A 14711-nucleotide genomic window follows, 5' to 3' on the forward strand; every position below is an offset into this window, starting at 1 on the left:
GGAGGGGGAATTGTGCAGAAATCTGGTTATAAATCTGCTCCAGCTCAGGCTGAAGCTCTGCTCCCTGATCTGAAATACTCCCTTTTCCCTCTGCCCTCCCAGCCAGGCACTCTCACCCTGCAGGTCCCACTGTTGAAGCTTTTTTTACAGCAGATTCCTTGAAGGGAAAGAAGCAGAGGGAATTTTACATCTCCTGCAGCAGAGCAGCCTCCAGCCCTGGTGTCTGTGCTCTTGCCTCTTCCTTCTCTCCCTGCCCCTTCCCAAGTTCCCATTGCCCAAAGGAGCATTTTTAGGCTGTGCTGAGGTGGCACTGAGAGCCTGCCATGTGTAAAGTGCCCAGCCTTTCCCAGGGATGGGAAATGGAACTGGGAGGCTGCATGGGCACTCCAGCCTCTGGCACAACATCTGCCCCAAAGGTGGAGCTGGCTAAGCAGGGCCTGGGCAGTCTGTGCTTATTCTGCTTCAGTCTAACTGCAGCAGGGTGGGTGGTGGGTGGCAGAGGGGCTCTCTGGGTCTGAGATTCCTTGAAGGGAAAAAAGCAGAGGGAATTTTCCATCTCCTGCCATTCCACAGAAGCACAGCAGCCTCCCAGCCCTGGTGTCTGTGCTCTTGCCTCCTTTGCTTCTCTCCCTGCCCCTTCCCAAGCTGCCATTGCCCAAAGGAGCATTTTTAGGCTGTGCTGAGGTGGCACTGAGAGCCTGCCACGTGTAAAGTGCCCAGCCTTTCCCAGGGATGGGAAATGGAACTGGGAGGCTGGGTAGGCTCCCAGCCTCTGGCACAACATCTGCCCCAAAGGCTGGAGCTGTCTGGGGCAGTCTCTGCTTATTCTCCTCCAGTCTGACTGCAGCAGGGTGGGTGGTGGGTGGGAGAGGGGCTCTCTGGGTCTGGTGCTGGGAACCCCTTGGGTGCCACTGGTGTCCCAGGTCCCTGCACTGGGCTCCTGGCACAGTGTGGATGCTGCTATCAGCAGTGTGTGTGTGTGTGTTTGCTCCCCAGGCTCTGATCCAGCTGCCCCCCTACATCTCCCAGTGTGAGGAGGTGCTGCAGTTCTTCGAGACACGGCCCGACGACCTGAGCCCCCCCAAAGAGTGAGTGGGTGGGTGTGCCTCTGCTGGGGGGGACAAACTGGGAGGGGGGAGACAAACTGGGATGGTGAGACACAAACTGGGATGTGATGGGACACAAACTGGGATGGTGGTGAGAAACAAACTGGGATGTGATGGGACACAAACTGGGATGGTGGTGTGAGACATGAATTGCCTTGGGCTTGCTGATCCCCATCACTCTGGTGTTCGTGAGCAATTCCCTTGTGAGTCACAGGACTGGGATTTGGACACTTTGGTCCCACTCTGCAGCTCAGTGTGGATGCTGTTCTCCAGTGGGGAAGTGGAAACACTTCTCTGTACCCCATGAAGTGTTGGTCTCTTCTTGAGCCTCTTTCTCCTTGCAAACAGCACTCTCAGGAACATGATCAGCCTGAAGAGCCTCACTTCACACACTTGCACCAACTCTGCCTCCTTGGAAGGGCATTTCCCTCCCCAAACCCATGAGCCCCATCCATTACAACACTCGAGAGCCTCTCCATGCAAACCCAGGGAGGCTTGCAGGGAACCTTACACAACTCAGTGTGGTTCTGAGTCTTGTGACTGTGAGCTGCTCTGGCCAGGAGCCACCCATCCATCTCCTGCTGATCACGAGCAGCAGGAATCTGAGCAGCCTCCTCCGTGTGCTGCTCTCCCTTCCCTGCTGCCTGTGACAGGGCTCTGAGCACTGCAGGAGCCTGACTGACTGCCAGGGGAGAGGCAATAAATTGATTTGACACCACTCTCTATTGGCAGGGTGTGGAGGTAGATAAAGGGGTTTTGTTTTTCCCCCCCTGAGCAGCAGCTGAGCCTGTCAGGTCTCCAGCTCAGTGCTGTGCTTGTGTGTTCTACATCTTCTCCCTGGGTTTTTGATTATTTTATTCCCTCTCTCAATTCCCCCTTCCCCCATCCCTGCTTTCCTCCTTTGGCTCCTGTTTCTATTGCCTTGGCCTGTCATCATTTCTCTGCAGCTCGTGGTCACTGATGAGATTGGTCTGAGAGCCCCAGAGCCCATTAACTGATTGCTTGCTGTCTCTGATGCTCTCATCTGTCCTGCCCAGCTATTGCTCACCACTTAACCTGCTGCTCCAGGGGTCATCATCCCTCTGGGAGGGTCATTCTCAGGGAAGGTCATTGCTTTGGGAATGTCATCTCTAAGGAGAGGTCATCTCTCAGGGGAGATCATCTCTCAGGGGCAAGCAAGGGACACCAGGACAAGATGAGCTTGCAAGGACATCAGAGGGGGTGTATTATAGGGTAGGGCTGTTTGGGGATGTTTGTGCAGGCATCCTTGAGCCCTGCATGAGGAGGAGGAGCTGCTCTGCAGTAGGAGTCAGGTCTTGGACCCACCTGCAGTGTGGGACCTTCATCCACAGGGGATAGAAGGGCAGCTTCAGCCTTGTACCCTTTCTCCTCACCTTTATTTCGTTTTTTAGGCTGAGCCAGAAATGAGGCAGGGTGGGCACTGTGGCCAGAGCATTCAGGTGTCTGGGGACACCTTTGGGGCAGCCCTGGGAGCTGCTGTGCTTGCAGCTGGTGCTCCCAGCCCTCTGTCCTTGCATCCCTCAGTGCCAGTCCCCTGTCACCTCCCTGCTTTGGGCCTGAGACACAAGCGACTGCCTGGAGCCCAATCCCAAACATGTTTTTATGGTGGGACAATCCACAGGGGCCTGGGTGCAGAATTCTGTGAGTTTGTGAGTTTTGACCACTGCAGGGTGAGCAGGTGGTGCTGAATCCAGTGGTGGTCATGTTGCCTGCCCTTCTCCATGGGGAATGTGCTGCTTCCCTTTCTCCCCCTCCCCATGAGGAGATCCAAGCTTGCAGCCCACAGAGGGCCCCAGTGGGTGCCCCTTGTCCCTTTGCCTCCATCAGCCAAACCCTGCAGCATCCCAAGGACATCCCCGTTGTGTCCCCCATCCCATTCCAAATGCCAGAGGAGTATTTATTAGCTGCAACTCAAAATGCTAATGAATCCAAGTCCTTGGCTGTGTCCTCTGGAGGGGCTGGGAGCCCATTCCCAAGGCCTGGAGTGCTGCCAGCTCAGCACTAAGGAGATGGGAGCTGTGATAGACGGCTGGGCTGGATCAGACGTGACGGCGTGTCTGGGGCTGGCCCGGATGTCATCCCTCATCCAGCACAGAAACATTCTGCCCTGGGAAGCTGAAAGGGAGCCAGGCCTTGAACAGAGTGGGGGAAAGGAAAAAAAAAAAAGGAAAATATTTTTATGCTGGGTGGCTGAAAGGTGGGGATGAGGGAGGGAAGAGGACTGGTCAGCCACTCTCATGGAATCCTCCTGCTCCCTGTCCCTTCCCTGGGCATCCCTGGCTGACCCCTCTGCTCACCCCTGCCCACCAGGGTGGCAGCTGCTGGCAGAGGAGGGGACGTGCCTGTGAGTGCTGTTGGGTCCACCCTGTGCTTGTCCTGTCTGGGGGCAGGTGAGGCTTCACCCAACTCATTGCACCCCAGGGTGTCAAACCCTGCCAGGGCCACAGCTGGCTGCAGCCCTTGGAGCTCTGCTGAAATGCAGCCCTTGGAATTCTGGTTCAACTGAAGTTCATGGAGTTCTGATTTAACTGCAGTTTGTGGAATTCTGATTCAACTGCAAGTAATGGAATCCTGGTTTAACTGCAGTCCTTGGAATTCAGGTTTTAACTGCAGTTTGTGGAATTCTGATTCAACTGCAAGTAATGGAATCCTGGTTTAACTGCAGTCCTTGGAATTCTGGTTTTAACTGCAGTTTGTGGAATTCTGTTTTAGCTGGAGCTCTTGGAGTTCTGGTTTAACTGCAGTTCATGGAGCTCTGGTTTAACTGTAAGTCATGGAATTCTGCTTTAACTGCAGTTTGTGGAGCTCTGGTTTAACTGTAAGTCATGGAATTCTGCTTTAACTGCAGTTTGTGGAGCTCTGATTTAATTGCAGTTTGTGGAGCTTTGGTTTAACTGCAGTTTATGGAATTCTGGTTTAGCTGCAGTTTGTGGAATCCTGGTTTAACTGCAGTTTGTGGAATTCTGATTTAACTGAAGCTCATGGAGCTCTGGTTTAACTGCAATTCTTGGAGCTCTGGTTTAACTGTAAGTCATGGAATTCTAATTTAACTGCAGTCCTTGGAATTCAGATTTAACTGCAGTTTGTGGAGCTCTGATTTAACTGCAGTTTATGGAATTCTGGTTTAACTGCAGTTCATGGAGCTCTGCTTTAACTGCAAAGGGTGAACTGAGTCCTTGGTTCTGGCAGTGTTTGGGAATGGAAAGAGGAGCTTGGACAGCCCCAGCCTTTCTCTCCAGGCCCCTGTGGTGTTATTTTCCCCAGAGCTGGGGCTGAGCCAGGGCTCTCCTGCTTCTCCTGCTCCCTTCAGCAGCTCTGTGCTGAACATCACGAGCAGTGCTCAGCCCTTCCCAACCTCCCCCTGCTCTCCAAGGGAGAGGAAAAGGCTCAAACTCTGAGTTTATTCCTCCTCCTTGCACCACTGCTCCCAGCTGGGCAGGATGTCACAGCCAGGAAGGGAGGTGAGACAGGAATCTCAGCATTTGGTGGGTGAAAGAGAGAGGTGAAGCCTTCCCTCCATCCCCCCTTTCCTGATCCCAAATTGTCCTGGAGAGACCACATCAAACAGGAGAGCAGGGAGAGGTGGCAGGGTTTCTACTGGCAGTGACAATTGGTGGCTTTTGTGATGTGGATCCCTGGCTGGAATCACCCCACTGCTTCCAGCTCACGGGGCTGCCCAGTGAGGGGCAGAAAGAGGCTGAATCCAGAGGAATTTGTGAAGAGCAGTGAGGGGAGGAGGAGAGGAGAAATGCTTATGGAAAAAGAAACCTCTGGAAAGTCAGCAGTCTGGGGGATGTGGGATTTTTCTCCTCAGTGCTGGATGGAAGCCCTGCAGCTTCAAAGAGCAGAAGTCATCAAATTCCTGCTCCCCACATCTCTCAGCAGGTCTGGGCAGCCCAGGATGCTGAGCTGGGAGCTGCTGTGTGCCCCCCTCAGCTCCCCCAGCCCTTTGCTGCTTGTAACCACAGCAGAGGTGCTGGAAAAGGCTGGGGAGCTCTGAGGGGTGGGCACGGAGCCACTGCTGAGTCAGGGCCTTCAGCTGCTCCCTCTCCAGCTCAGTTTCATCTCTGGGACATCGGGGAGCCCAGGTTAACTCTGTAGGGAAGCAAGGCCCTAATAGTTATTAATAAATTATTAATATGAATGATTAACCTCGTTATTAGTATTACCAAGAAGTTATTTATTCACTGCCCACAGTTACAAGTGGTTAACTCTGTAAAGAAGCAAGGCCCTAATAGTCATTAATATTATTAATATTAATGATTACCTATTATTAATATTACCAAGCATATTTAGTCACTGCCCAGTTACAAGTGGTTAACTCTGTAGAGAAGCAAGGCCCTAATAGTTATTAATAAATTATTAATATTAATGATTAACTAGTTATTAGTATTACCAAGCAGTTACTTGTTCACTGCCCACAGTTACAAGTGGTTAACTCTGTAGAGAAGCAAGGCCCTAATAGTCATTAATAAATTATTAATATTAATTACTAAGTAGTTATTAATATTACCAAGCAGTTATTCATTCATTGCTCACAGTGGTTATTGATAAAAATATTAATGACTAACTAGTTATTAGTATTATCAAGCAGTTATTTATTCACTGCCCACAGTTACAAGTGGTTAACTCTGTAAAGAAGCAAGGCCCTAATAGTCATTAATATTATTAATATTAATGATTAACTAGTTATTAGTATTACCAAGCAGTTACTTGTTCACTGCCCACAGTTACAAGTGGTTAACTCTGTAGAGAAGCAAGGCCCTAATAGTCATTAATAAATGATTAATATTAATGGCTAACTGGTTATTAGTATTACTAAGCAGTTATGTATTCATTGCTCACAGTTACAAGTGGCTAACTCTGTAAAGAAGCAAGGCCCTAATAGTCATTAATATTATTAATATTAATGATTAACTAGTTATTAGTATTACCAAGCAGTCATTCATTCACTGCTCACAGTTACAAGTGGTTAACTCTGTACAGAAGCAAGGCCCTAATAGTCATTAATAAATTATTAATATTAATGACTAACTAGTTATTAGTATTACCAAGTATTTATTCACTGCCCACAGTTACAAGTGGGGTGTGATGGGGAAGGGGCTGTTGTGCTGTTCCCACCCTGGCCATGAGAAACCTCTTCAATGAAAAGCATTTTTCTCTGGGTTTTTTGGTGAGCTGAGCAGCCCATCAAGTATAAAACACTTACAAAAGTTGTTGCTTTGAACTTTGTCTCTGCTCAGGGATGCAGGGGCTGCAGGAAGCCACCCCAGGAGCTTTTGCTGGTGGAGCAGAGACCCATGGGTTGGTGGATGATGCTTTGGATAAGGATTTTTGCTGGTTTGCGGCTCTGGGGTCGTGTCCTGCTCTGCAGACAGATCCCAGCTTGCACACAGAGTTGTTTGTTTTGCATTTCTGCTGATCCCCACCAGGAGCTCAGGCTGGATCCCAGCTCCAGAGCAGCCTCCTCCTCCCCTTTCTGTGAGAGCTGCCTGTCCTGGCTGACAGCAGGCAGAAATCCCAATTTCTGCAGAGCCCTGCAGAGTGCCAGCTCCTGGGCAGGCTCTGGCTTTGCTGAGCCCCAGGGCTCAGCTTGGCCAGCCCTGCAGTGTGGGGACAGGAGCTCCTTTCAGGGCTGCTGCAGCATTTGCTAAACATCACTTCTCCCCAACAAGGGCTCTCTTGTCCCCTGCTCCTTGCCTCCATAAATCTTGCAAACATCTCCAAGCTGGCTGGATGCTCAGGAGATGAAGCCCCTCCTGACAGCTATTTTGGTGGCATTACTGTGTTACAGCACGACTTTTTTTTTGAGAGATGTTTTTTTTTATATGAGGGAGATGTTTTCTTGGAATGCTGACCTCACATCCATCCTGTTTGATGTGGCTCCTGTGTGGGTTTGCAGCAGCTGCAGTTGTTTTCCTCCTGTTGGGTTTCCAGTCCTTCACCTATTCCACCAGCAGGGCCAGTGCTGAGGTCCCCAAAGCCACATCTGGGGGCGCTTTTCTGCTGTGGGTTCCACTGCAAGGTGGGTTTTTCTGGGTGACAACCTCAGGGCTGCCTCCCTGCAGCTCTGGGACCTGCCTGGCCCAGCAGCCACCAAATGTGCCTCAGGAAAAACTTTATAAACTCAAGCCAGCTTGTAACAACTCTTCTTTAGACCTGGCTTTAGAATTAATGGCTTTTACTTAACATTTCTTGCCTGAATTACGACCCTGTAAGTCCATGAAGAATTTCAGTGTCCCCAGCATCCTGCAGTGAGTAGTTTAGCAGTTGTCTTACAGGTTGTTGAAAAGCAGCCTCTTTGTACTTGCTTTTAATTTATTTTTAAAGTCTGTTCACTTTGCTCAACCTCTGTGCTCTCCCTCTCAGTCCTTCCCACCCCGGGATCCTCAGGGATGCTGCCTAGAGAAGATGCTTGAGAAACCTGACTCTCTTTAACTAAAAAAACTGCGGCATGTGGATTATTGAATGTGCAAAGAGTTCTCCATGTGTCAGAGTTTCCTTTCAGGGCATTGTGAGGTTCTTGAAGGACACTGAGCTGAGCCCACTGAGCCTGTGGTGTTGGCTCAGAGCTTTAAGTGAAGCTCCAGTCTCACAGCAACCTTTGCCTTCAGCGCTCTGGGAAGCTGCTGGAGAAGCATTCCTGGCTTTTTTCCACCTCTCTGGGGCTGCTTGGTGTCCCCCTGTCCCAGCTGGGCATCGGTGCTTTGTAACTGTGCTGTGGCTGCTGGGGGCTGGAGCTAAATGGGATTTACAGTGGAAGGCAGAGGCGTTTTTCCTCCCTTTCTGCTGGAGCCATGAGTTTCCATGGAGCTGTGCACATGAGCTCTGCTCTGCCCTTCTTGCTCCACGGGGATCTGAGGAGGAGGAGGAGGAGATGCTGCCAGGAGTTTATTGCTGTTTCCTGTCTTGTCTGAGCTCCTGTCCCCTCTGAGGTGCTTGGGCCAGGCTGCTGCTCCTCAGACCTGCAGCTCTTTGTGTGCCTGCCAGGAACATCCCAGCAGCAAAGTGGAATTGCAGCTCCTTCCTTGCCCCCTCGCTCCGAGGGAGCAGCCAGGGGAGGGAGGCAGGGGATGAGTTACAGTGATGGCTTTAGCAGAAGGCAGGGCAGGAACTCCAGTTATTCCCATCCCCACCTGCTGGTCTCCAGCCTGGCCTGGCTTTGCCTCCCTTCCTTGTGGCACCTCTGAACTGGGGGAATTTTAATTGGGGTTATTAATTAACTCTGATTTAGCTCTGCAATGAGAAATCTTTGGGATGCTCTGTCCCAGATTCCCCTGTGGGTCTCTGCACACTCTGCGGTCTCTCAACTCAACAGGCTCCAGTTTCTGTAGCAATGTCTTGTTTGTTTCCACTCCATCTTGGCTGCATTTTATTATTTTTATTATTTTTATTTTATATTTTATTTTATTTTATTTTATTTTATTTTATTTTATTTTATTTTATTTTATTTTATTTTATTTTATTTTATTTTATTTTATTTTATTTTATTTTATTTTATTTTATTGACATTTCCATGGATGAGTGCCCAAGGTGGTACCAAGTGCCTCGGTGGAAGTTGCAAGGCCAGGCCAGCAGCCAAGCTCAGCCTGGGAAGGACAAAACATTAAATAATGGAATGAAAGGAGGGGGCAGGGGCTGTTTGCAGGTGGGTGATGCCCATGGAGACAGTGGCTCGGTGAGAAGGGTCAGTGGCCCCACCAGAGCCAGCCCTGTGTGCACTCCTGGGTGGGTTTGTCACTCAGCCAGCACCCCAACTGTCCCCTCACTCTGCTGACACTCTTCTTCTCTTTTTCAGGGAGCCCATTGGAAAGAAGAGGTCTGGTAAGGACTCCTTTCCTCTCTGCTGCTTACACCAACTCCTGCTCCCACCCACAGGCCAGCTCTCCTGCTGTGGGGCCAGGTCCTTCCCCATGGCCCCCACCCCATATCCCTGAGGCTCCGTGGGGCTCTCCAGGGTGGGTGAGATGCCCACAGCTCCCAGCACTGCCCTGGAGGTGCTGTGAGCTCTGCTGGACCCCCAGTGCATCCCCTCCCTGCCTCATGCCTTTCTCCCCTCCTTTTCCTCATCAGGGATTATCCAGAGAACGGCCTCTTTCCTGCACAGAGGTACTAACAGCTGCTCCTGCCCTGCTCTGCTCTGCCTTTCTTGGGGACACTGCTCAGCTGGGGGGGCAGGAGGCTTGTCACCCTTGCCAGCAGCTGTCACATCCCCTGTGCCTTTCTGTGGGGGCTGGTGGACACGGGGTGGTGGCACAGGGGCTGGGCTTGGCTCTTGGTGCAGCTCCACGGGCAGGGGACGTGCCCCAGGTCCTGCTGAACATCTGCAGGGCTGGGGATGAAATATTTCAGGAGTTCAGGGTTCAGTCTTAGCTCTCTGGGGGGGCAGTGTGGGGCTGGAGGTCTCCTGGTGCAGCAGAATGTTCTCCTTCGCCATGGCACCAGCTGGGAGCCCTGGGAAGGAGGTTGGGTTGGGATGCTCTGCCCTTGCTCCTCAGGAGAGGGGGACACCTCTGAAACACCCCCTGGTTGGTGTGGTTTAGGCTTATTGAGCTTCCCAAAAAGAGCAGGAGACAGGAGTGGAAGAGCCTTTGGTCCGTGGGTTAAGGAGGCATCTTTCAGCTCTGGAGCTGCAGAAGGTATAAAAATGATGTGAGGTTCTTTGGGAAGGAAGGTCTGAGCTTTGGCTGCATGGATATCCTGCTGAAATCAGTGGTGGGAAGGATTGTGGCTAGAGAGCTGGCACTGCCATCACCCGTGTGAGCAAAGCCCCTTGTGGGTGAGTGGGTTCCTCCTGCAGGAGGCAGGAGAGGCACAGGAGGGACTCAAAGATTCCCTTTCCAGTGGAGCTGCAGGTTATCCCTCCTCCAGGAGCTGATGTTTTCACTGAGGTTGGTGGCAGGATGTGGTGGTGTTTGCAGAGGTCCCAGGACGAGGGAAGAGATGAGAATCTTGACTCCATGTTTCAGAAGGGTGATTTATTATTTTATGATATATATTATATTAAAAGAAAATTATATATTGAAACTATACTAAAAGAACAGAAGAAAGGATTCATCAGAAGGCTTGAAAGGAATAGAAAAGAATGGAGTGATAATAAAATCTTGTGACTGACCAGGGAGTCTGAGCCAGCTGACTGTGATTGGCCATTAATTAAAAACAACCACATGAGACCAATCACAGATGCACCTGTTGCCTTCCACAGCAGCAGATAATTATTGTTTATATTTCATTTCTGAGGCCTCTCAGCTTCTCAGGAGAAAAATCCTAACAAAAGGATTTTTCATAAAATGTGTCTGTGACAGTAGGATGCAGGTGGGAAGCTCTGGTGTTGTTGGTGGCTCCTGGTTTTGATCTGCTCTCATGACCTGATTGCTCTCCTGTGGGGCTCACAGGGTTTTGACCTGTTCAAACCTTTGACAGCATTTTCTGCTCAATCTCTGACTGCTCCCTGTCCAAGCAGGACATTGGGATGGGCATTTTAAACCCTCATGAGCCATTTGCCAGCACAGCCTGGCTCTGTTCTGAAGTGCTGGGCACAAGAGAAGGGGAGGCCTCTCTGGGGTTGAGAAGAAGAGAAAAAAAAATTTCTGCTGCATAACTCAGTTCAATGAGGGCAAAATTCAATTTAAGGATGCTGCCTGTTAGAGAAGCAGGAGTTCTCCTCTGAGAAGGAAGAGTTTGGATAACATCCAAGCTCTGGCAGGGCAGGATGTGCTGTTCTGCCCTGGCAGCAGCCACCAGGGAAAGGTGTTTGCTCTCAGTAACCTTACACAGGGCTGGTGCCTCGTGCCAGACATGTTCAGAGATTCATCTCGCTGCCTTGCATTTCCTGGCAGCAGAAACAGAATTGGGTTCAGCTGCTGTCACCCCAGCTCCTAAACCTTGAGGAAATCCCTGGTGGTTCATTGGGTCCTCAGGCCAGGCCTGGTTTGAGGTAACAAATGTGCAGCAAGGCACAAAAAATGCTCCTTCAATCCAGGATGTCCCTGAGGAGGGGTCATCCAACAGCTGCTAACAAACAACAATCACGAGGATTGTCCAAAAAGCAATTTCCCAATTGCCTGAGAGGGGCTGAACTGCTCTTGAGCAGTGCTGGAAGGAGCTCTGAGGTGCTGGCAGTGCAAGCTGGGTTTGGAAATGGGATTTGAGCAAACACTGGGATGCAGAGTGGGGTAAAGTGCTGCTCCTGTGGTGACCACGGGACTCAGATGCCACTTGGAGTTTTGAGGAGGGCCTGGTGTGTGTGTGAGCACTGGAAATAAAATCTGCTTTCTTTGCTCAGCTTTTTATACAGCCCTTTTTGTACAATCCCACCTGGCTGAGCCTGAGGCGTGGGCTCTGCACAGCTTGCAGGGGGTGGATTATCCCAGACTTTGGGGCTCTGCCTTGGCCCCTGATTTAGGTTTGTCTAAAAGCAGCCACGCCATCAGTGCCCTGCCTGTTGGAGCGTCTCTGTTCTCTCTGCCTCTCACAGAAAGCACAGATGGAGAGCCATGGCTTGGTGCAGGCGAGCCTGGAACTGCCTCCAGAGTTTCTATTTGGGTGGAGCTGCCCAAGGAGGCTGGCAGAGACCTCAAATGCCCCTTTGCCAGTTTGCTTTTAGCTGCTTTCTTGTGTGCCCACGTCCCTTTTGCTGTGCTGGGGAATGTCCCTGCAGGGTTTGGGCTGAGGAGAGGCACTGGAGGAGCCTCAGGGGAGCTGTGTGAAGCCCCACTGCTGGATGGGATTTCCATGTGATTGTTTTCCACATTCTGGAAGAATCCCTGGGGAGATGAGAGGGTTTGCAAAGAATTCAGCAGAGCCTTCAGGGCCCATTTCAGTGAGAGCAGGAGGAAGGTCCATCCCCCTTGCAGTTCTGATCTCTGAGAGAAGAGGGGCTGCCCTGAGAGCTCCGGATCTGACCCACACAGGCAGAGGAGGAAGGGACTTTAACCAAAGAATGACATTTTTGGGAGATGCATTAGGCCAAGGCTGGAGTGTACAACAGGCTCCAAACTCAAATACCTGTGTCCCTAATTTAGTGCTGAGCTCTTTGTTTCCCTCTGGGAGCACCAATGGCCAAACTCTGTCAGGAGCTCCTCACTTTTGGCACTTGCAAAGCCAGAGGAAAGAAAAAGGGAAAAGAGAAGGAGAAGGAGAAGGAAAGGAAAAAGGAAAAGTCACAAACAACCCCATATCTGTGAGATTTTCTGCTGGCTTTGTACATCTCAACCCTTGTGTGAAAGGCCCAGCTTCTGGCCAAACAAAACCTGCAAGGATTTTGGGCAGGCTGAGGGTGAGGTCAGTGCTGTGAGCATTCCTGGGTCAGCTCTGGGATGTGCTGAGTGCCCCTCCTGCATCCAGGGCAAGCATCACTTCTGCCAGCCCAGCCCAAGGCCTTTGACTCGATGGATTCCCCTTCTCTAGGCCACACTTGTGTCACTGTCCCAGCTGAGGATGCCCAGCTCCTGCCTGAGCTGCCTGCACACCCTCTCTGGGGGATGAATTCCTCCTCCCCTCCCCAGCTCAGAGCTTTGGTGCTTCTCCCCCCTCCCTGGGCAGCTTTACACCAGTGCTATTTTGGGGAGCCCAGGTGTGGCTGTGCTCAGGATGCTTTGCTCCCTCCAGGGTGTGTTTTTGTGGTTCAGGATGATTAGGGCAGGTGAAATGCTCCCGAAATTAACGCCTACCTCTTCCTCCAAGCTCGGTTTACCACTTCTCTTCTGGTTTAATGGGCACATTGGAGGATCCAGAATTGGCTGCTGAAACTACAAATAGCCTCAGAGGCACGGGTGTAATTACAGGAGGGAGGCAGAAAGGGGAGTACTTATCTCTTCCTGCAGTTGTTATTCTTCTCTCAGGGGCTGGGTAGATCCTCAGATCCCTTTAAGCACAAACCTTTAATTGAGCTGCTAGAGGAGATAGTCCCAGCATCCCCCATTCACTTTGGAGGGCTATTTTGAGCTCTGTCTGCTGCCCCACCTTTGGGTTTTGGTGTGGAGGAAGCTTTCCTGGGCAGGAACAGATCCTCTGCACTGGCCAGCTCACCTGGAGCTCTGCAGGGTGCTGTTTATGGGCACAGACATTTCCTTCCTTTTCCTTGAAATAACACTGCCCTGCAGACATGGTCTGGCATTGTCAGGAGCAGCTGGGAGAGGTTGTGACCTTGTGAACAGGGGAACTTCTCCAGGAGGCAGCAGGACATCCTGGGAGTCCTGGGGACCTGCTAGATCTTGTCCTTCAGGATGAGGGTGGCACCTTAGCACACATCTTTCCTCTCAACCCCTCCTCTCATCTCTCCATTTGTCTTTACAAACTCTACTTTTTAACCCCCTGGAACATTTGAAACACCCCCTCCTGACTTTTCCTGGTCTCTGAACCAGGTGTGGCTGGTAAATACAGAGAATAAAGTGGACAAGGAGAGTTCATATTAGCCCAGTAATCCTTGTAGATGGCTCCTGATAGCCAAGGTCTCCCATCCTTTTCTTCCTGTTGGGAAGCCCAAATCTCTGGGGCATTAAAGATCAATTCAAAAGATCAATTAAAAAATACTCCAGTGACCTCAAGTAACCCCTGGGTCAATTAAAAAATACTCTAATGACCTCCAGTAACATCAGATGAACTAAAACAATGGCTCCCAGGGACTCCAACGACCTCTAGTAATCCCAAGTGACCTCAAGGAACCCCAAATGACCTCAAGGAACCCCAAATGACCTCAAGGAACCCCAGATGACCTCAAGTCACCCATACCAGGGCCTCCCATGGCCTCACACAACATTCACCAATAGTGGTTGAATGAAATGCACCTGCTCATCTTTCCCCCTTAGCAAAAGAGCATTTGAACAATTGTTCCCCCTTTGGCATAAAATTTAACTCAGAGAAGTTCCCGTGTCTGCTAGGAAACACAATTCTGGGTCCAGCAGGGGCTCTAGGTACAACAGCAGACCCTGACACCCTTAACAATCCCTTTCTAAAGTTCTTTTTTCCTAATGGCACATACAAATGCTGTCCCGGTTATCCCGCAGTGCCCCCTGCCGCCGCTCCAGCTCCGTTCCCGGGCAGCTCCCGGCTCTCCTCTTGCCGGCGCAGCAGCGCTTTGTTCCCGCTGTGTTCTGCCCTCCCTGCCCCTCCTCGGGGTGTTTTCCCCGTTTTTTGCCAGGACACCGGGATGTACAGCTGGGCAGGGAGCAGAGCAGACCAAGGGACTGAGCACAGTGGGGCTGGGAGGACAGGGGATGTGTCCTGTCCTACAAACACCTCCATCCTACAAACCCTTCCCATCTGGGGCTCCTCAGCCCAGCAGAACCTGCTGCAGGCTCTGTGTTTTGGGGCACCCGATGTGCTCAGGGAAGTCACCAAAACCCCAGGGAGATCCAGGCTGCTGTGAGCTCCTGTGCTGGTGGAGGTTGCTTGGATGGCTCTGGTGGGCAGCAGCAGGTCTCACCTGGCTGTCCCCACCTCACCTGGCTGCTGGTTTGATCTCTGTGCCCCTCACTCTGCCCAAAGCTCTGGCTCACCCCTCTCACGCCGGGGTCCCCGGGTGTCCTGGAGCTGCTGGGTGGCGCTGGCCGTGCCCTGGGGACAGTGCTGACCTGGCACACG

General features: G+C 51.3%; 1 protein-coding gene across 4 annotated transcripts in view; it reads left to right on the plus strand.

The window, feature by feature from the left end:
- Window positions 1-14711, plus strand: part of SH3PXD2B (SH3 and PX domains 2B) — a 61736-nt gene that overhangs the window by 35562 nt on the left and 11463 nt on the right. For 2 of the 4 annotated variants that reach the window (XM_064724966.1, XM_064724969.1), the window contains exons 5-7: window positions 997-1088; window positions 8926-8951; window positions 9201-9236. In XM_064724966.1, the coding sequence (XP_064581036.1) occupies window positions 997-1088; window positions 8926-8951; window positions 9201-9236 (154 nt within the window). The remainder of the gene's footprint in view (window positions 1-996; window positions 1089-8925; window positions 8952-9200; window positions 9237-14711) is intronic. The other 2 variants (XM_064724967.1, XM_064724970.1) reach the window with 1 other exon arrangement.

This window comes from Zonotrichia leucophrys, chromosome 13, assembly GCF_028769735.1.
Source record: "Zonotrichia leucophrys gambelii isolate GWCS_2022_RI chromosome 13, RI_Zleu_2.0, whole genome shotgun sequence".
NCBI lineage: Eukaryota > Metazoa > Chordata > Aves > Passeriformes > Passerellidae > Zonotrichia > Zonotrichia leucophrys.